Source organism: Dendropsophus ebraccatus, chromosome 12, assembly GCF_027789765.1.
Source record: "Dendropsophus ebraccatus isolate aDenEbr1 chromosome 12, aDenEbr1.pat, whole genome shotgun sequence".
NCBI lineage: Eukaryota > Metazoa > Chordata > Amphibia > Anura > Hylidae > Dendropsophus > Dendropsophus ebraccatus.
Window position 1 is genome coordinate 30435616 of NC_091465.1, and position 21360 is coordinate 30456975.

Here is a 21360-nt window from a genome sequence, read left to right on the forward strand (position 1 = left end):
CAGCTGGACCTGTGCTTCCCACCCATTATCCTGAATGTTTTCCTTCTGTCTGACCCTCTGGCTCTCATCTATCTACTCCACACCCTCCCCTCTTAGAACTCTAATCCTTGATTCCCCCTTAGGGATAGTACTTCGATCAACCCCTAAGATTCCTGGAAATTCCAAGGACCCATTTGCCCTGCATGTTACATGTAGGTCTGGTTACCTACCCACAAGGCAAAAATAAGTGTGCACAGGAGTGTAAGGGGTTTCCCAGGTGTTGGTCAGAGAGCCAGAGGTTGGTGGGGCTAAGGCATGTATCTGCCTTCATATCAAGCCTCCTAAAGATCTGTTCTAGATCTTGCACTGCATCTTTACATGCCCATCGCTATCTTCCTTAGCTTCACATCAGCTTCACATAAACTTCTTGTGGAGACTGGTGATCCCTTTTTTTTTTAGAGAATAACTGTCTCATCCTTGCTCAGCTAATCCCTAGGTAGCGTATTGGGGAACGAAACCTAAACCTTAGGTTTTAACAAGCACAGCCGCTATAGGCCCAGCCGTCACAGTGACACACTATGGCGACGCACTACAGCAACCTTGCTATAGGCCCAGCCGTCACAGTGACACACTATGGCGACGCACTACAGCAACCTACTGTCCCTCGTTGCTAATTCCTCCTAGGGGGCAAGGGGGTAAGTCACAGATCTTCTGACCTGCTCTCTACCACAGTACAAGCACAAATAATGGGATCAATACGAGTATTGTTCCCGCTGCTCGAGACAGATATCACTTATCAGGAACCCGTTCACTCCAAAAGTTATGTGCCTGCTGTCTGTGACCTCGCAGCTGTTCTCGATGCCATGCTGTATTACAAGGGTTAAGAATTAATCACAGCCTCCCCGTAAGGACGCAGAAGTGATCATGTTCGGCAATCCCTTTCCTTAATTCAGCATAAATACAGCAACAGCTTATCTCAATCACACAACAGTTTGCGACGGCACTGCAGCACTTTAACCTTGTCCTATCCTGGGTTACAGAGTTCTTTGTCTAACAAATAGACTCAGCTTTACAAACATATATAGAGAACACAGGTGTGACGGGAATCTGATTAGATCCGTTCCCCTGAGGCGCAGATAGTACGTAAGAAAGGAAAGTCTTTCTTACCTGGCCAGTTATATCTGCGCGTCCGATGACGGATAAATCACCGCATCCCGTCTGTCTGCGTTCTGGTTGCAAGAGGCTGAGTCCCGGTTCGGACGCCAAATGTTAAGGTTAAATTTATATGTTGACCTCTCTCTATGGAGAGAAGCCAAAAACCCAGGTAAAGGATGGTTTTTTAATTATATCTAGAGTTGGAATCCTGCAGTATTACCAGCTCGTTACTTATACGTCATGGACACAGATAAGACAATGTATCATGATTATAAGCCTGGAGAAAATGGCCCAAGTTTTATTATGGTAATCACATTTTATAGACAGATAAAATATAGGGTGGTAACAAATGCTAATAAGGCATAGATGAGGCGGTGCTAGTGATTTAGATATTCAGTCATGCGCAATGGCATCTATATTAGTATTCATTATTATTATTCAAAAAGGTTAGAACAATACATTCTGTGCAATGATACTTTCACATTATTCCCACTGTAACAGACAGGCAACTTTCCTCTGAGAACGGCCTTGGACGCTGATAAACATGTCTCTGAGGGAAATAGTTCTTGAGACAAAACATTCTTTCTAGTGTCCATATCAGAAGTTTTCCAAGGTAAGAAATGGTCCAACTATAAGTTAACCCTATCAGGGACTCTCTAATGTGCTGGAGCTTCTGAGCAAGAGGCCTATATATATGTGTATTCATATAGGTACGGTGCAGGTAGGTAAAATCGCATCGCTGGCCTTATCATTGGTCTATTTTTGAGGGTATACTGTACTTTTATGGGACTGCCATTTATTCCTCACCGCTACACCTGTATGCATACAAGAGAGAGAACATATATTTAACTCTTTAGGACCCATATCTTGCACCACATAGTAGTAGGCAGTAATTACACTTGTTGAAGCAAGCGCAGGCAATTACAGGTAGGATTGTTAATCTCATCCCAGGCCCGGGTCTCGGAGTAGCTGACAGCTCCGCCGTCTCCTCGCTGCCAGACATAGTGGCAACTTCTGGCCGCCAAGAGCCTAAGGAAGTGGCTAATTGGGAAGTTGTTCCCAGTTCCAGCCATCCAATCTCCTTAAGAGACGGCGGTGCTTGGAAAGCCAGCGGCGGGGTCTGACCTCAGGCTGTGCGCGGAATAATTGAGCTGAATTTATTTTTGTTCCACTCCAGACCATTGAAAGCACGCTGACCTCCGTGTCGCACCTTCCCCATCACATACACACACGCATACTCTTTATCTACCAGGGGCATTTAGGTCTCTTGCTACAATTTGCACTCTCTTCTCACTTGGAGAGTTCTACCAACAAAGCATTGTGGGAGCGCGCAGTCTGTACCCGGCATGGTGTTGACAGGTCATTAAAGATGGATGTTAGGCTACAGAATATGTTCATCTCGCTGCCTCCTTGTTTTCTTCATGGGATTTTAATGATTAATGCCTCTTTTCCTCTCTACCCTTCTTCCCCCACCTCTGCTTTTTCTCATATCACCTCCTCATCCTTCTTCTCCTTGTCCTTCTATCATCTCCCCCCACCTCCATCCATCACCCTTTTTGTCTGCTCCTCTTCTACATCCCCCTTCCCCTTGTCAGGTGCCATGGGGGGGCTCTTCCTGGATGGAGAGGAGAGTGTGGTGCTGGAGGACCTCAGCAAGTGGACAGTGGAAGACGTCTGCAGCTTTGTAGGCAGTCTGTCTGGCTGTGCTGAATACACACAGGTAATCCATATGACTCCTCTATTGTATATGGCTCCACTCTTCTGTTCACTGCGTTCCCATTCTGCCCTGTCTCCTTCTATAAAGCTCTATTCATGCCCTTGTGACTGGCTTCTTGCTGGTATGCCACTTATTCCTCATTAGAGGATGTATTGGGAACGCAAAGCTTTATTGCTCATTAGAGGGTAGAGGATGCCCTCCAAGCGTCCCTTTTACTGCCCCCCCCCCCCCCCCCCCCCCCCCCCCCCTTTCTTCATTCTGCTCCGCACCACACTTTGAGAGGGGAGGCTGAGCGCTGCTGTTTTTTCACTTTTTCCTTTTCCCCTGTGCTAATCCCCTCATGACATGCTTCATTAAAACCACCTGCACCGTCATACTCCTCCTCCCCCCCTTCCCATCCCTCCCTGCAGCTGGGCCAAAGAGTAAGACAGGCTACAAGTCAGAGTCAAGGAGGAAGCAGAGAGGCGGGGGTCAGGCCAGCAGGACTGCACACGAGAGCGCTGCCTGTGCATGCAAAACACTCCCAATACATTTGGGTACAAGTACGAAGGGTTCAAAGCAGCTACTGTGAAAGAGCATAAAAAAGGCTGAAATTCTCCACAGGTTCTACACTTTCTTCTGCCTCCGCCCCTGAGGTGTAAAGACCTGGTCTCTCATGGCTGTAGCTATGTGGAAGAGAGGATGTATCCAAAGGATACCAGACCCAGGCTGAATTTTATCATTTCTTTTTTATACTGTAGGTGCAAACACTTGTAGGGATAAAACTAATATCTAGCCGTAGTTAAATTATTGCAGCAGAAAGTCCCGACGTCGTCACATACATGCAAAAAAATTAAAAAAAAATCTATACAAGAAGCAGTTCTAGGAAAACAGCATGCAGCACAGCGTGACAAAACTGAAATTGCTACGGTTTTCCCCCAAGAGATAGCACATCCTGCAGTTTTTACAAACCACCACATGTCCTGAAGCAAGCAGGTTTCAGCTATCTTGTGTGAATTTATCCATTACATACATTACCGTCTAACAACCCGCCACGGCACAGAAAGCAAATAAACAGCCACGTGTGATCATTCTGTAATTCAGTATATAGAAGAAAATGTATCATTGCAAAAGATCAGGAAAATACCCTACAGGTCTACAATTGACTCTCGCGGAGGTTTGTATACTTTCTGCCGATAACCTTCAGCAAAATATACAAACCTTGCTGGCGAGTCTGTATCTGAAAGGTGACGACAACCAGACTGCACTGCCAGTGATACCACCTCCTAGCTATACCGCCCTATCCCTTGATATTCTAACCAATGTGATGAAATACAGGTTTGGATATTTGCCCTCACTTATTTAAAGACCATCTCTATTCTCCGTAGGTTTTCCGGGAGCACTGTATAGATGGGGAGACCTTGCCTCTATTGACAGAAGAGCACTTATTGAATAACATGGGCCTGAAGCTTGGCCCAGCACTAAAGATCAGAGCACAGGTACGTACAAGTGAAGTCCATTACACATCGATATCTCATTGCCGGCAACTGGCATGGCTAGTATTGTAGAAACCACAGTCCACAGGTCAGAGTAGAGATGAGCCAATTTACCATAAGTTTCACCACTTCTGAATCTATTGTGTCAGCAATCGATTTCTTAAGTCTTGGAAAAAGTTCCGACTCCAAGTCTGGAGACTCCAAGTCTTCTAGAATGGCATCATCCCAGACTTCTCCAGGGAATCGGAAGACTCGGAAAGCAGAATGACTAAGCAAAGCGACGGCTGATTCAATAGATTCAGGTCCGATCAATCTTGCTGTAGACTCGCTCATCTCTAGTTCAAAGTGGGAATTAAAGACAATGGCGCTGATTCGATATGTTTAGATTTTATTCGCATTTACAGTTTTGGTGTGGAATCATCTCTGCATATTGGGACCTTGCAGTGGCGCACAGAGAAGCCTCAGACTGTAGGACACATACACAATATAATAGGATTGTGCTGTGGCCTGCAGGCCTTATAATAAAGTGGTAACTGCAGTTTATAGCTTTCCCTTCAGCCCTGGCTGTTTATGATGGTGTAATAAAAAGGTTCTTTGGCCAATTGTTCCCCGTGGATCAATTCGTTAGAAATGTGCTGCAGTTTAACAGGTCAGGGAGGGGCCTGCATGGGAGGCTTCTCTCCAGGGCCAGATTATTGGATTTGGGGTGGTGTGGGGGGGATAACCGTAAAGGTGGTATATTGTAGGAAGGATGTTGTATGTGGCAGGAATCATTAAATGCATGCATTGTAATTATGTAACCTGGCTATTTGTCATGCAACAACGTTACTAGACGGATAGAGAACTCTGCATTGTTTTGTTCCTATGTTATTCTTCCTGGAAATGTGTGTATGAGCAAATTAACAACTGGCTATTACAGTTACATTATGACACTGTTTAACTGGGTAGAGATTGACAAGTGGAATATTGACATCACAGGTTGGAGACAATATGGTGGGAAATGCTCTATATATGAAAAAAAAAAACTACAATTTACTACATTGCCATTACTAAAATTATTATATAAGTGTTACTGTTATTTTGAAAAACTTTCGATGTGCCATGCAGAGACGTAAAACTTTGAATCGGTTGAGGTCTGCCCCCTAGCTTCCTGGCATAGTACTTAAAGAGGATGTACCACCCGGTACATCCTCGTTAACCTGAACCCACGGGAAATTCCCTCCCCTGTATGACGCGGCTCCATTCATTCTAAGCGCTAATTTGACCAAAACCTTTTTGATCAAAACTTTTTGACATGTCAAGTTTTTAAAAATAACAGTAACACTTTAAGGTTCACTCTTGGTAATTTTTTAAGACTAAAACTTGTCAATCAACAGTGCAATAGGAGAAGCAAGGCGATTGATAACAAGTGAACCAGTCTGCTCATCCACAGTGATGATTTCCCATAAACTCATCCATTTATATGATCTGCTTTCCTGTATATCTTATATCATCAGGACTAAACCTCTCATGACTTTTTTTTAGGTTGCCAAAAGAATTGGACGAGTCCTTTACATGGCAAGCTTCCCAGTGGCATTCCCCCTACAGCACCCGAACCTCCGATCATCAGACAGAGAACTGACGAGCAACGAAATCAGACCGCCCTCTACTGGCAGTGCTGGATCTCCCTTCCCCAATGCACTCCTTCCTCCCAGCCGCATTTCACCGAAACACGAGAATGGCAATGCAACATACTTAAATGAACCTGCTAAGTCTCTTTCTTAACTGTGCCCTGTCGTATAGCTGGATACTTTAACCTCTGCGTTGCGGAAGCCGGAGCTTTGAACCAGAAGGGATCCGTTTCTTCTGGGTAGCTGCTATCCCTTCAGCTGCTTGAGAGACTAAATAACTGAGAGGGTTTGCATACAGTGTAAAGAAAAAAAAATAAGAGCAAATAATGGAAAAGCCCTGCACCTTCAATGGGTGAAACAGATTAAATATATGTATGTATATATTTTTATTTTCCATTGACACCTTTGTAAAGCGATCGAGAGAGATTGGCAGACTACCATATTCCAGCAAGAACTGGAAGTTTGCAGAAGATTAAAGGAGAAGGACGAGCATAACAAAACTAGGGGTGATGATACAAGTGAGACAAGCCCGGTGCCACCCTGCAGGAGGTGGCATCGTACCCACATGCAGGATATCACCACAGAACTGCAGAAAAGTAACAGCAATTGAACCGGCTGTAAGACAAAGCCAACGATCCCTACTTTCGTGAAAGGCTTTGAATGTGTGGGTGTCTGTCTCTTTGTCCGCCTCGCCCTGCTTTCCTATGCATCTCCAGCAACTCAATATTGTACCAAAGAATAACCGCGCTGCCCCGCTCCTGGCTAGCGTCGGTACATTGCTGGAATTGGGTTCTCTTTTAGTCTATACTGCACCTTTAGTTTATAACCCACCCTCGATATCCTGAGATAGATTAGTGTCCCCCGTGGTCTGCCTTGTTTTATTTCACTTACGTGAAGAAGTGGCACAAGGGGCATCGACATATTCTTCATCCGCTTTGGACAATCTTCAAACGGCCCCTTGGTAGCGAGCCTCATAATGGACAGCAACAACTCGGCAGGCAGTGACTGTCACGGACTCTGGGGTGGGACTGCTGAACTACTGCAAATGGACAGAAATGCCATGTTACCCTACAGTTCTGTCATGGGTACCCTGTGATCCAGGCTGATATGGTACGCACCCGTGTGTGTTTTTTTTTTTTTTTTTTTTTTTTTTAATTTTTATTTCTAAGGGTTTGTTTTGTTTACATGTTTTGGCGTCATCTATCCATGCTCATCCACAGATTATGTTCATTTCTATTGAAAAACCAGATGAATTGTAGATCAGCGGTACAGTTAGCAGATTAATATTTTTTTTTTGTTAATAAAACTCAGACCTTAACAGATCACCAGAGTATGCTGCATAGCAGCAAAGTCAAATAAACGAAAAATGATACAAGTCACTTGCGTGCTGAACCTTTTTAATAGGTCTCTTTCCATAATATTATATTCTCATGCAGGCCTAGTCAGGAGCCATAAGTGAGAGAGCATAAAAAATCTGCTTATATGTCCCTATAGGGCAAGGGCGCTGAGGATGAAGGTAATTTTTTTAAATTGATCCTCTGCACCATTTTTAGGAACTTTACAGCTTATTAGATACATAAATGAAGTAGCTTGGTGCACTAGAGGCAGGACTACAGACTAGTGCACTGATCCACTCCCGACTGGCCCACCCTCCTAATGAATATTTATACAATGCAGGGATGAGTGCTGAAGAAATGCCACTGCAGAGCTCTGCCCCAATATTCATTTAGGGTGCGTTCACACCTACAGGATCTGCAGCAGATTTGATGCTGCGTTCAGTTATTTAAATGAAATCTGCTGCAGAAAATCAGCTGCAGATCCTGTAGGTGGGAACGCACCCTAAATGAATATTATATAAATAAATAAATAGATAATAAATAAATAAATAAATAAATAAATAGATAAATAAATATTAGAGCTCTGCAGTGGCATTTCTTCAGCACTCATCCCTGCATTGTATAAATATTCATTAAAAGGGCATCAGGCAGAGTGATAGTCCCGCCCTCAGTGTACCAAATACTGCCTCATTTACATGATTTATCTGAAAAACTACAAAGTTCATGAAAGTGGTGCCAAGAAAGAAGGTATGTCTCTGATCTGTCGTTCCCGTGCAGGTAGTACTTGAATCTATGGTCGGGAGCACTCACCTGCCCCTCTATTTAGCTACTAACTGCAAGAGACATACCTTCCTCCTTGGTGCCCCGTGCGCATTAGGGGGCTATCAGCAGGTTAGATTTGTCTAACCTGCTGATAGTTCCCCTTTAAAGTGTCACTGTCATTATAACTTATCAAAATCTAAATCAACAGCAGATGTGAAAAAAAGTAAGTTTGCAATGTACAGTATTTTTTTTTTGCCATCATGCTGTAATACGCAGCTGAACTTACCAGAAATCCAGGTCCAGTCTCCTGAAGGCAGATTTTCTGACTTTTGCTGGTAGAAAAAAACAGACTAAACACAGGAATTCCGGCCAGTGTCACGGCTCAATGTGTCCATCAGTCACATGACTGCCTTCTCTCTGTGAGCGCTCAGATGGTCTAGGATACACAGGACTTCCTGTTATCTTTCAGGTTTTTTAGGTAAAAAACAGTCAAACAGGAAGTGCCGTGTTTTCCATGATAACTAAAGAAAAAAAAGAATGTAAATTGCAAACTTTCTTTATATTACATCTACTGTTGATTAAGATTTTATAACGAGTGACACTTTAATCATTACCATGCTGTATTAGGCCAGGTTCACATGACAGTTGTGCCTTCGGAGGCATAGATAGGTTGGCAGCCTGTAAAAATTGGGATACCAACATATATGTGCTCCATTGACTTCAATGGTTCGAACTTTGTCGGTGGGTTTGAATCACAGTAAAGGACTACTATGAGATATATTACATTATACTAATTGGATTTAGCAATGTGGTATCCATAGATGGGGCCATACTATATCACATACGGAGTCACTTTTTCCTCTAGAAGCATTGTAATACATTGCTCTCTGGAAGCATCTTGCAGTATGTCTTCTACCCAAATAGTCACATCCTGACAGTGTCACCAACCACATTGAGATGCCCCTTGTAGGAGCTATAAACGCCACATCCCCTATTGCCTCTGCAGTGTCCATGTAATAGTCCCAATACATCATTCATTCATAATTTACTATGACCATGATCCAACACTGCTCTGACGGCTGCCACTCAGAGAGATACATGCTGCAGCCTATCGGGACCTGCTGCCAGTATCTTCCTGTCCTGCTAACAGAGATCGATGCAGGCTGGGAACACGATGACTGCAGCTTTGTGCTTTTTCTACAGGAGAAGTGGAGCCGGATGCAATCAGTATAAGCACCCGGCTGATGAATGCTTTCAGCGCTGGCGGAAATACCCGGTCACCAGGGATGAATTTTTATTAGTTGCTCTGGCGACAAGGGCTAGTCATAATGCCTGTGCTATGAGGTACAGATAAAGTAAGGGCTATGGTATATCACAGCTAAATGAATTGCTGCAAGTATAACCTTGAAAAAAAAAGAAGCTACCCAGAAATAAAACGCACAAACATATGCGGTGGCGTAGTACTACCAGACCCCTGATCAAAAATGTATTTGTGTCTTTGTGTTATATCTTCAACAAGAGCGTCGATAAATAAGCAGACCCTTTTTCCTTCACGTTGGAGACCCTCAACGATGCAATTTTCTGTATACACCAAATATTGTGCACAACTACTATATAGCAGACAAAAAGCAAAAGTTCAATTGTAAATCATGTCATGTCATCGGTCGTGGTCATAGCCCTCTAATGACCTGGACAGTATAATACTCTTTTACTCTAGTATGAGGCCTCCAATGAACCAAGGCTGGAGGCTATATGACGGCTTCTGCAATGCTGGGATCTTGGGTTCAAATCAGGCCAAGGGCAACGTGTACACTCTTTGTGGTTGCATGGGTTTCCTTCTTGTACTCCTCCTTCCAACCATATGCCAATAGGTATACTGCATCTCTATAAAATTGCCCCTAGCGTGTGTATATACAATTTGATGAATTTTGCTTGGTACATTGTCTAGTGGTCATGCTGAATTACTGTAGCTAAGCTATTATTGATCATATAGAGCCCTGTTTCACTGTGTATGTCAGCACTAAAGCGCTAGCAAACAGTGGATTATAGAGGTGCCAGGTGTTGGCTCTCCACCATGAGGATAGGCTATCAATAAATGTTGCCTGGAAAACACTTATAATTAGAAATGAGAGAAGCGCTCATCTAAATGAAGCTTAGCACTTCGTTTTATCAGCGCTCTGCTTATCAGCTCTGCCCTGCTCCCTGCCGCTCTTTTCTGGATATGGGGAAAAGCAGGATTCAATCCTAGGAAACGTTTCCCAGGATTGGATCCAGCTTTTCCCCAACACCCGGGTGGAACGGTAGGTAGTGGCGCAGCGCCGACAGGCAGCTGATAAAACAAAGCACTTTGCTCATCTCTTTTTATAATATTAATAAAGTCATAGACACGGTAAAATAAAATAAAATTTTAAAAAAAAGCCTGCCTGCAGCCACCACTAGGGGGAGTTTATTGTATACTAATATATTATTGACTTCACTGTATTAACTGTATGCAGTAAGCTTCCTTTACTTGTGGCTGACTTATCATGTAGCCAGGCTTTCTTCATTTAAGTCTTTCAATGCAATGCAGGGGATTTTGAGTACTGTATGAGTATAACCGAGCTATAGAGAACATGAAACATATCATAATGTTTTACAAGACTGTACAGTCCAGGAACTTTACGATGCTGTATAATACAAGAAACTTTTAAGAACTGACACCCTACTGACCACCGAGGACTAAGACCCAAGACTTCCACATATAGTGGCCAAACTAGGAGGGGATTACTCATTCATGTCTTGGCAGTCCCTAAGTACCATATACTGAGCTTAGGATTGACATCTGTACTGTTCGAGAAGGCATTGGCTTCTAAGATATGCGGCTCTACTACTAGAGGTGAAGAGGTTACTGTCAAAAAGACGGGAAATCTGTGGCAAGAGATCTCCCAATAAAGTCTCAGGTGAACTCCAGATATATTGCAAATGGAATAAAATTCTAAATCATCTCTAGAGATGGACATGTGACCCTGGGTTAATAATTCCAGCAGCAGAGATAATGGATGAATCAGATTTTAATCCGACTGCATATTAGAAATTCCGAACATCGCCTTACACGGCCAGGCACTTTAACATGCTCTACGCTGCTTCCTATTACCAGGTAATTTATAATTCACCAATGCTTCAGGCATGGCAACCAACCTTTCTAGATATATTATACATTCCAAGGACCTTGCACAGCTTGAGACAATGAAACGTTCACACGTCAAGAGCTTACAATCAAATGCCTTCATTTACATGTCTCGACGACACATACCAATAGTAATAGTAATTGTGGTCAGCTCATCTGGCTCCTTTACATTTAGTATTATCTGTAAGATCAGGATGGTGTTTTAGGGAAAATAAGCAAAAGAACACTGCAGAGACACCAGTCAGTGTATTCTAGAACATTGCCCCCTGGGAAATCAAATATGCAAAAGAACACTGCAGAGACACCATCACGTGTCTCGACGTCCGGGAAGGAACAACCAAGCCAAGGAATTAAGGAAAACACTTAAGCAAGGTATCCATCTACAGGCAGCTGTTTCAGGGTTTTTGCCCCTCATCAGTGTGGAGTAGGTTTCTGGCTAGTGGGAGCAATGACTAGTAAGTGCATGCAAAAGAACGCTGGTTGACCTCAGGGAGATCAACCAAAACACCGCAGGGACACCATCATGTGTCTCAACGTCAGTGTATTCTAGAACATTGCCCCCTGGGAAATCAAATATGCAAATGAACACTGCAGAGACACCATCACGTGTTTCAACGTCAGTGTATTCTAGAACATTGCCGCTCTTTTGCACTGATGAGGGGCAAAAACCCCAAAACAGCTGTCTGTGGATGGATACCTTGCTTAGGTGGTTTCCTTAATTGGAGACCTTCCTTGGCTTGATTGTTGCTTCCTGGAGGAAGGTCTGGCTAGTTTACTGACGTCGAGACACGTGATGGTGTCTCTGCAGTGTTCTTTTGCATACTTAGGGAAAATAAACTCCTGTACTGTGGGCCCCTGCCTGCCTTCTTTACACAGTGTTACTTTCTCAAAATGAATGTTTGTATTGCTTACTAATAGTGTTGAGTGGACCTGTCAAACTGTTAGGGTTCAGCAACCCCAAACATTTGACTCCCCATGGCTGCAGTAGTTGGATGTCGTCCTAGGACTGACAGAAAAACATGGATTTTGTAGGACTCCCTAAGATGGCATCCAACTTCTGCAGCCACAGGGAGTCAAATGCCGAACATTCAGGTCTGGAGAACGTTGCAGAACAGTTTGACTTGTTTGCTTAACATTTCTTACTAATGTTCTCATATGATGTTCACACAATACTCCAATAGGGTACGTGCACACTACTGAATGGCGACGGATAATCCGTTGCGCATTCCGTAGTTCGCACGTCTCTGCCCGTGTCATTGACTCCTTTCTATGCACGGGCAGATTCCCTCGTCCGTCCAAAGAATGAACATGTTGATTCTTTGGATGGATGATGGAATCTGTCCGTGCATTGAATGGAGTCTATGGCACGGCCGGAGAGTCAAGCAGGAGCGTGCGTGTGGCGGAATCCGCGGGAAGTTCTCTGAGAGAATTCCACCCTTTTGCTGGGTGAAACCATCCCCAGAGCCCCCCTATGAAATGAGAGCCTTGGACATTTGCCTAGTTGTCTCACATCCTTATAGCAGCTCTAATACTTCTAGGAATTACAGTCCCAAACTTCTTAACGGTAGTCACATGCACACGTCAAATGTGTCCTCTCTCTTAGTGGAAAAGAATTGTATGGCACTATAACGAGCCACACTCCTAAGCTATCATTACAGATACTCTAAGTAATATTGGTTGTACCTCTTACAGGAGGTTAGTAGTTGTCTCTTATTTCCAGCAATAAAAAAAAGATGTGACAAGTAAAAGTTATGGATCAATTCCATATTTGACCAATGAATGACACTGGGAGTCTACCTGCTAGGACCTACAGACATAAGTTTCCCAGTGGATCCTTTTTATAAACAATAGGCTCCAATGCCTACAAATGGTCTCTGGAAGGGTATAGTAATTTCCAGGTTTGAACCCTTGTCTTGTCACCATGTGGCACTGCATCCACCAGACAGCTGGCACTCAGTGAGACACAGCGCACCTGGAATATGTGCAATATTGAGTTTGTCTTCCCTTTTATCGGACGGATTCTGACAGGTCAGCCTGGAAATCTTCTCGGGGTTTTGCTGGAGGCCATTGAGTATTAATGATATTCATTAATCAAAACCAAAAAATAGTTACACTCTGATGTTCAGGAGGAGGCGGAGGAGGTGAGACAAAACAGTCATACAGCCTGAAATACCAAGACCCTGAGACCTGGACGGAGACAAACCTCTAACCCCTAAAATACCACCAGACTATCCAACTATGCCCTCCTATGTATTGACTGAATCAATATATAGGAAGATACTTGTTTCTAAACCCAACCCCAATCAGGTTCGTGAAACGTTGAACGCTCAGCATTTGATTCCCAGTGGCAGAAGAAGATGGATGCAGTCATAGAAAAACATGGATACAGGCAGTATCCAAATGTTAAGCGTTCAAGGTTACCTGAGCCCGGACTTATTGTATATTCACTCATTTCTTATCTTAATTATAATCTTTTGTCATAAATTCTACCAGTCACTTTACTGCGCATGAGTAGTGAAGTGAGACGTATTCTCCTCCGCTTCATTGGTACAAGGCGCCTGCATCCAAAGCCGCTGGAGAGGCATCCTCCGGTAACATAAATGTAAGAACATGAGAATCTGGCTGCAAAAGACACAAAACCAGCAGAATAAATCACTAGTGTAATGCTATGGAATGGGGCAGATTTGTTAGGACCCCAGTTGCCATGGTAACATTAACATCCCACAATTGTATTGCGGGGTGCCATCCCACTCCACTATCAAACACTCTAGATGCTGGACGGGTATTTGCGGTGGTATTTGTCTATGATCCTACCCTCCTGTGCTAAATTATAAGCAAAGCAGTGGCCGAATTAGCCCGGGCCCCATGGGCAGGACTGAAAGCAAATTTACAATTTTGATAATTAATTTAATTCATTTAATTAATTGGTCGGCCCTAACAGTTGCCAACACAGATACCTACCCACAAACACACACAATTTACAACAATAAAAAAAATTCTGTGCTATCATATACTTTATAGCAATAGGTACTAAAACTTTGGCTGTCCAGGCTTGATGGGAATTGTAATTTTGCAACAGCTGGAGGGCCGAAGGTTCCCCATCTCTGGTCTAAGGGCACATTCACATGGCTTAAAGGGGTTATCCAGCCTAGGGGCACTTTTTGGGGGGGACCGGGGAGGAGGTGGCTGAAATAAAAGACGTCCACTTACCTCCCCGGTTCCAGCATCACAATGCTCCGGTGCCCGGTTCCCGGCCACGTCCTGGTGTCTGACGCCGCCCGAGACGCTACGTTTCAGGGCCGATCAGCCGCTCGGTGAAGGAGGCGGGATCAGAGCGGACTTCAAATGATCCCGCCTCCTTCACTGAGTGGCTGAGCGGCCCTGAGACGTAGCGTCTCGGGTGGCGTCAGACACCAGGAAGCAGCCGGGAACCGGGGACCGGAGCGCTGCGATGGAACCGGGGAGGTGAGTGGACGTCTTTTATTTCAGCCACCTCCTCCCCGGTCCCCCCCAAAAAGTGCCCCCAGGCTGGAGCACCCCTTTAATACCAAATGGTAATAGGTGCATAAACTCAGTTGATTTCTCGGTAAAAAATAAATAAATAAAAAGCTGTGTAAGCTTTAAAAAAAAAAACTGCTCTGCTCCCATTGACTTCAATGGTAGACATCGAACTGTGTCGAAAAAGAAAAAAAAACCTTCTATTCCTTGGACTTATCTACTGAAGCTCCAATTGTAGCAGTGGGAGCCTCGGGCCTACCTCTTCCCATGCTGCCCGAGAGAGACAAGGCATGGCGCACCATGAGTGCACATTATGCCCCCTCCCTTAGGTGGTCTCTCTTTCTCTATATATATATATTTTTTTTTTACATGGGACCCTACTCACCAATTGTCATAGGTACATGTACATGTATGAGCCAGGGTGTCCCCCAGATGTATATGTCCAAAAGACACTGTGAAACACTGCATGAAACTGGCCTAATGTGATTTCAGCTGGACGAGTTATGGCCAAAAGTCTCAGCCTGACCGCAGGATCTAATGAAAGGTGTCAGATTAGGTCACTGGACCCGTTGTCAGGCCATAATACGAATGCAAATCCATAATACACAAATGTGTGAAAGCGGCCTAATTCCCAACTCCTTTCAGTTGTTGTTGGAGAACTACAAGTCCCAGTATGCCCCGTCAGTCCATCTGTGAGTTCAGGTTTATGAATACTTTTATATATTCCTATGGTAGTAAATGTTTTATATCTTAACAATCCCTCTAAAAGAGAAGAGAGCAGTGGGTTCTAGCCATTTACCAGGGGATTATAAGAAGTGGTTTAATGGGTGAGGGCCTGACGCGTCCTTTGCTTATTTTGGCAGACGAGGTATCCCAGCAGGGTAATGGTTAAGCGTATATCCGCAAAGCCTCTCAATCCCTACAGGATGAAGCCCTGGAGGCATTTTGCATGCTCAATAAGCGTGGCGAGCGCCGCTGTGCAGGTTACTCTTTTCTGCTGTGAAGTCGTGCTTTGTAGTGACATCAAAGGTTTTATTTTTTGGTCTCCCCTTTGAATGAGAAGCCGCCACCAGGCTTGTTTTCCCCAGAACTTCCTGATAACCCTTTCCCTGCCAGCAAAGGCAGCAGATCAGCTTGACCCGCCAGGAGCTGGCGGATCAGTTACCCGGCTGCCTTGCATCCAATCTAGCGCCGCACTTCAGAAGGAGAATAAGGAAGTGGTTGGCGGGACCCCATCCCACTGGCAGAGCCGAGAATTCCTTACCCACAGAGTGGAGACAGACAGGCTGACAACAAGAATTTAGTCTGCCAAGATGATAACTGCACTTGTGATCATAAAGCCAGTCAGGGGGAACAAGCTTTATTCCCAACAAGATGAGAGAATAGAGAGAATTTCCCTCGAAAATCAAAGTCCTTGAGTCGTCCTCTCCTGTCAGACATTCTCTTTGTTGTGTCTGTTTCTAGAAAAGCTGGGTGACTACCAATTTGGCTACATCTACCATAGGGGATGTCTGGCTGACGTCTCACTATGTCACTTGGAAGATTGGCTGCCAACAACAAATTAGCCTAGGCGCCAACCCCTGTAGGGTGTGCAATGGCGGCCATAATGCTTGTCACCCAACTTTCTTTGAAGCAGAAATATCATAGAATTAAATGACAAGTTTCAGCGGTGTCGGGAGCCTCTGACCGATTTCTAGCTGGTTGTATAGGGTTGGTTGAGCTCAGTGAAGGTCTGCCACCCCCGCACCCCCCCTTAAAGGGGTTGTCCAGCAAAAATCTTTTTTCTTTCAAATCAACTGGTGTCAGAAAGTTATATAGATTTGTAATTTGTAAAAATTCTCAAGTCCTCCCATACTTATCAGCTGCTGTATGTCCTGCAGGAAATGTTTTATTTTCAGTCTGACATAGTGCTCTCTGCTGCCACCACTGGCTGAGACAGGAAATCTGTCTCGGTTTGCTATGAATCCCCATAGAAAATCCTCCTGCTCTGGACAGTTCCTCTCTCTCAGCCAGAGATGTCAGCAGAGAGCACTGTGTCAGACTGAAAATAAAACCACATTTTCTGCAGGACATACAACAGCTAATAAGTATGGGATGACTTGAGATTTTTAAATAGAAGTAAATTACAAATCTATATAACTATGACACCAGTTGATTTAAAAGAAAACGTTTTTCACTGGACAACCCCTTTAACTATTCATTTATTATTACTTTTTCTTCTTTCTTTCTTTCTCCCCTCCCTTCCTTTCCCCTCCAACCAGCCCTTCCTTTTTTTTTTTTTTACTTTTCTCTGGTTTCTTATTGGTTTGAGGAATAGGCCCTGTGGGCGACGCAGTTTACCCTTAAATTAAAGGGAATCTGTCAGCTCCTGGTCACTACCTGAGGTGCTGGCAGTGTGCTGTAGCTGGCAGCCCCCAGTAAGCATGGTGTCTTTTTGGTAATTTTCCGTGCAGCGGATTATGCACAATCTTATATCTACTACTGTCACAGAACTGTTGTTCGTGCCACACTTGTCATGCATTCTCCCCCCTCTTCATGAATAATCAATGCTGCTCGGCCTCCTGCTCGCTCAGCTGTTAGATTGCAGATCAGTCCTCTGTAGGCAGGTTATGTCTGAAATAATCTTTCCTCTGTAATGTGTTGGAGCTGTTGTCTAGGGGTAACGCACCTGTCTAGAGACCTGCCAGCAGTTCATTCTCTGGTTTGAATCCCCTGATGGAAATTAAATAGATGTCTTTTATTTCCTCATTATTGTATAATTTTTAAGGCTATGTTCACACACACCAGTGGCGGAACTACCTCCATAGCAGCCGTAGCAGCTGCTACGGGGCCCGCCACATCAGCGGGCCCAGTGCTGGATCCTGTAATGGACCAAGCCCCCTGAGCAGACACTTGCAGCGGCCCTCCCGGGTGCTTCAAATGCCCATCCGAATGTGAGACACTTTACCTGTGAGCGCTCGCTGCTAAATGCAGGGCTGTGATTGACAGGGTCAGAAGCCAATGTCTCCAGGCCCTGCCAATCACACCGTGTCCCCAGCGGTCCCGTACAGCGTCCTCTGCGGCCCCGCCCCCTCTTACAGCATCCCCTGCATCCCTCTTCCTCCCGTACAGCGTTTCCTGCGCCCCCGCCTCCTTTGTGTCCCCTGCAGCCCCCCCACGTCCTGTGCAGCAACCCCCTGCTTCCTGTGCATCCGTCCACCTCCTGTATAGCATCCCCTGCGCTACCCCACCTCCCGTGCGTCCCCTGCAGCCCCCCACCTCCTGTACAGCACCCCCGCTTCCCGCACAGCCCCCCCACATCCTGTACAGTGCCCCCGCCTCCCGCACAGCCCCCCACCCCACCTCCTGTACAGCAGCCCCCACCTCCCAGGGGCACCCAACCTCCATGCAGTGTCCCTAGAAGCACCTGTCCTCCCCTGTACAGTGTCCCCAGAGACACCCCCACCCAATCCCATAGTGTCCCAGAGCCAACCCCCCCACCCCCCAGTGTCCCAGGGCCTCCCCCACCCTAATGTCCCAGAGGCCCCTGTGCAGTCTGTATAACCCACCCCACCAACCTCACGACCTGCTTACCCCCCCCCCAAAAGAGAAGAGGAAGGCGGGCACAGAAGCCATAGAGGACCAGAGGACGGAGCAGGAACCAGGACAGGTGAGATTAACCCCAGAGAACTACAACCCTCACCATGCCCTGCTAACAGTTCATGGTGAGAGATGTAATTTTGCGGCCTGTGCGGAACTACAACCCCCATCATGCACCATTGACAGTCCATAATGGGAGTTGTGCTTCTACAACAGACTAGAGGATGACACAGTATAGGAGGGGGGGAGGCATGGGCACAGGAGATCTACATCTCCCAACATGTTATGTGGGGTAATATGCAGGACTACATCTCCCAGCATGGTGTGTGTGGTAATATACAGGACTACATCTCCCAGCACGTGTGGGGTAATACACAGGTCTACATCACATAATAGGAGTTGTAGTTCGGGAAAAAATAGGGCAATGACAGGGTACACAAGGGGGAGATGGTGGCACAGTACACTAGCCATGTGGGTACATGTGTACATGTAGGGCTCACAACACGTTGCTAGAGACAGCTGTGCGCCTACAGCCATATGAGCCCCCATACACATACTTATCTTGCCCGATGCTGCGTTCCATCGTTCTTTGTATGTTGGGGAAGGGGGCGGGGGAATTTTTTCAGAGATAACTTGCCTACAGAGGACTGATCTGCAATATGACAGCTGAGCGAGCAGGAGGCCGGGCAGCATTGATTATTCATGAAGAGGGAGGAGGATGCATGACAAGTGTGGCACGAACAACAGCTCTGTGACAGTAGGAGACATAAGATTGTACATAATCTGCTGCACGGAAAATTAGCAAAAAGGTACCATGCTCACTGGGGGACTGCCAGCTACAGCACACTGTCAGCACCTTAGGTAGTGCCCGGGAGCTGACAGATTCCCTTTAACATTTTCACATGACTGTTTTTATACATGGTATATGTTGTTGCGACACGTATAGTAATGTTTGCACCTTCACAGGTGCTCAGTGTATTGTTCTCACATGAAAATTTTATAAATTTATTATTTTAATAAAGTTTCACAAAAGGGTTATTCACAAAAGGTATTGGGGAATAAAATTTTACTAAAACTAATTATACCAAGTTTACCACGAATGTATGAATAAGTAGTGGGTTATACAAACTTGGGGATATGTTAATTTGTAAAATGTATATAGTAACACAATGTATGAAATGTTATATGTAGAAAAAGAAAAAAGGAAAAAAAAAAAAAAGATCACCTTCTTCCAAAACAGTGCCACTCTTGTCCTCAGTTTGGGTGTGGTTTTGCAGGTCAGTTCCATTGAAGTGAATGAAGCCAAGTTGTAATACCACACACAATCTGAAGACAGGGGAGGTGCTGTTTTTGCAGTAGCTGTGTATTTTCTATTTCTGGATTCCCCCTTTAGAAGGATATGTCAGCTCTGTATCAGGCTCAAAGCTCAACTATCAAGAGGTGGCAGCCTCCTCCATCCCTCCCTGTCCTGCACAATTGACATACAGGGCTTGGCTGCCAGTGCTGAGCCCTGTACATCAATTAATAAAAACAATGAGTGGGGCATGCATGCTGTGGCTCACACAGCTTTTTTTTTTTTACTCTTCAGTTCCAGCTATGATATAAACCCCACTGTCTCAGCACTAACACTAAACATGTACTGCCATGTATGATCGACCTATAATAGTGAGCGGTGCTGATGGGAGACAAGGACCAATAGGTTGCACAGTGCTTTCCTACTGCTGCAATGTTCCAGTGACCAGGGGGTTCTCAGAGATCTGACCCTATCCCATAGACTTTGATGGCAATGGGAGGCAATCCATTTAAGAGTCTCATTTCTCACTTCAGCTTATGGCAACTTCAGCTACAGTCAGTCTTGGGGTCATCCCCTACCTCTGAGTGACAGCCAGTGACTTTGGGCTAAGCTGGACAGACTTGTAACAAAGGGTGTAGCGCCTTACGATTTGTGACAGCGATTAGCCAGACAGGATGGGGTTCTTGAACCTATTGTAACATTGCTTTCATAACAAGAATAAAACAGGATTGTTGGCAGCGTCCCAGACACTGGCTGATCAGCATTGTGCCCCCCTGACAGTAGGCCAAGGGCCCTCACTTCATCTGCAAGACAGGTGCTGCTTTTATATCCACCGTGAATGGCAATCTGTGACTGTCAGATTAAACTATTATACATCAGTATTCAACGTCACCGGTCTCCAATCCTGGCCTGTCCAGCTACGGTGGAACTACAACTCCCACTATGGTATGTGGGTAAGGAGCCATGCTGCAGAATTATAGAAAATACAAGGACATGGTTGACAGCTTAGGAGAGACAGCAGATTTAGGCAGCGCCCTATGTCAGACCACATCTGTTGGCTACCGAGATGTGTCCTGTCCACTTACCATGCACTATGTGGCTGGCCTACCTTATAATGCTACCTGGTAGATCTGCTGTCACTGCAGGTGTTCTCCATTCGCATGGGTCATCCATCTCCACTGGACTGCAAATGACAAGTGCTCACTTTGTCACTATGTCTAATTATAAAAAAAAAAAAAAAAAAAAAAAAAAAAAAAAATGGCATGTAATGCCAGTTTATGGGATTGCATGTGTGTACATGATGTCATTCACAGACAATTTTACCATGTGGAATTATCATAAAAATCTCATTGTATTCCCTCCCCTAGACGTGTATGGATTCCTTCAAAACCCAATGAGACAAATAAAATAATAGTTATATGCAGTTACACACAATGGCTTACCTGCTACACAACCAGAGGCTTCAGTGGGGGCAACATCATGCCTGAGCTGTTTTTAACAGCATTTAGTGATATGCTTTACAGCAAGACTCATGGACATAGACAACAATATACAGACTCTGTCCCCTTGAGTTGACTGTTAAGCATTACTGTTAGAGATGAGCGAACCGGGTTTGCGTTCGAGTCCATCCGAACCCGAACGTTCGGCATTTGATTAGCAGTACTTGGATAAAGCTCTAAAGTTGTCTGGAAAATATGGATACAGCCAATGACTATATCCATGATTTCCACATAGCCTTAGGGCTTTATCCAAGTTCAGCAGCCACCGCTAATCAAATGCCGAAAGTTC

At 44.9% G+C, this 21360-nt stretch overlaps 1 protein-coding gene across 5 annotated transcripts in view; it reads left to right on the top strand.

Moving 5' to 3' along the window:
• The window catches only part of SAMD11 (sterile alpha motif domain containing 11), a 141823-nt gene extending 134508 nt beyond the window's left edge, over positions 1-7315 (top strand). For 4 of the 5 annotated variants that reach the window (XM_069948688.1, XM_069948689.1, XM_069948691.1 and 1 more), the window contains exons 12-14: positions 2730-2854; positions 4219-4329; positions 5851-7315. In XM_069948688.1, coding sequence (XP_069804789.1) covers positions 2730-2854; positions 4219-4329; positions 5851-6090 — 476 coding nt within the window. In that variant the 3' untranslated portion in view covers positions 6091-7315. The remainder of the gene's footprint in view (positions 1-2729; positions 2855-4218; positions 4330-5850) is intronic. The other variant, XM_069948690.1, reaches the window with a different exon arrangement.
• Positions 7316-21360: the final 14045 nt, after the last annotated feature.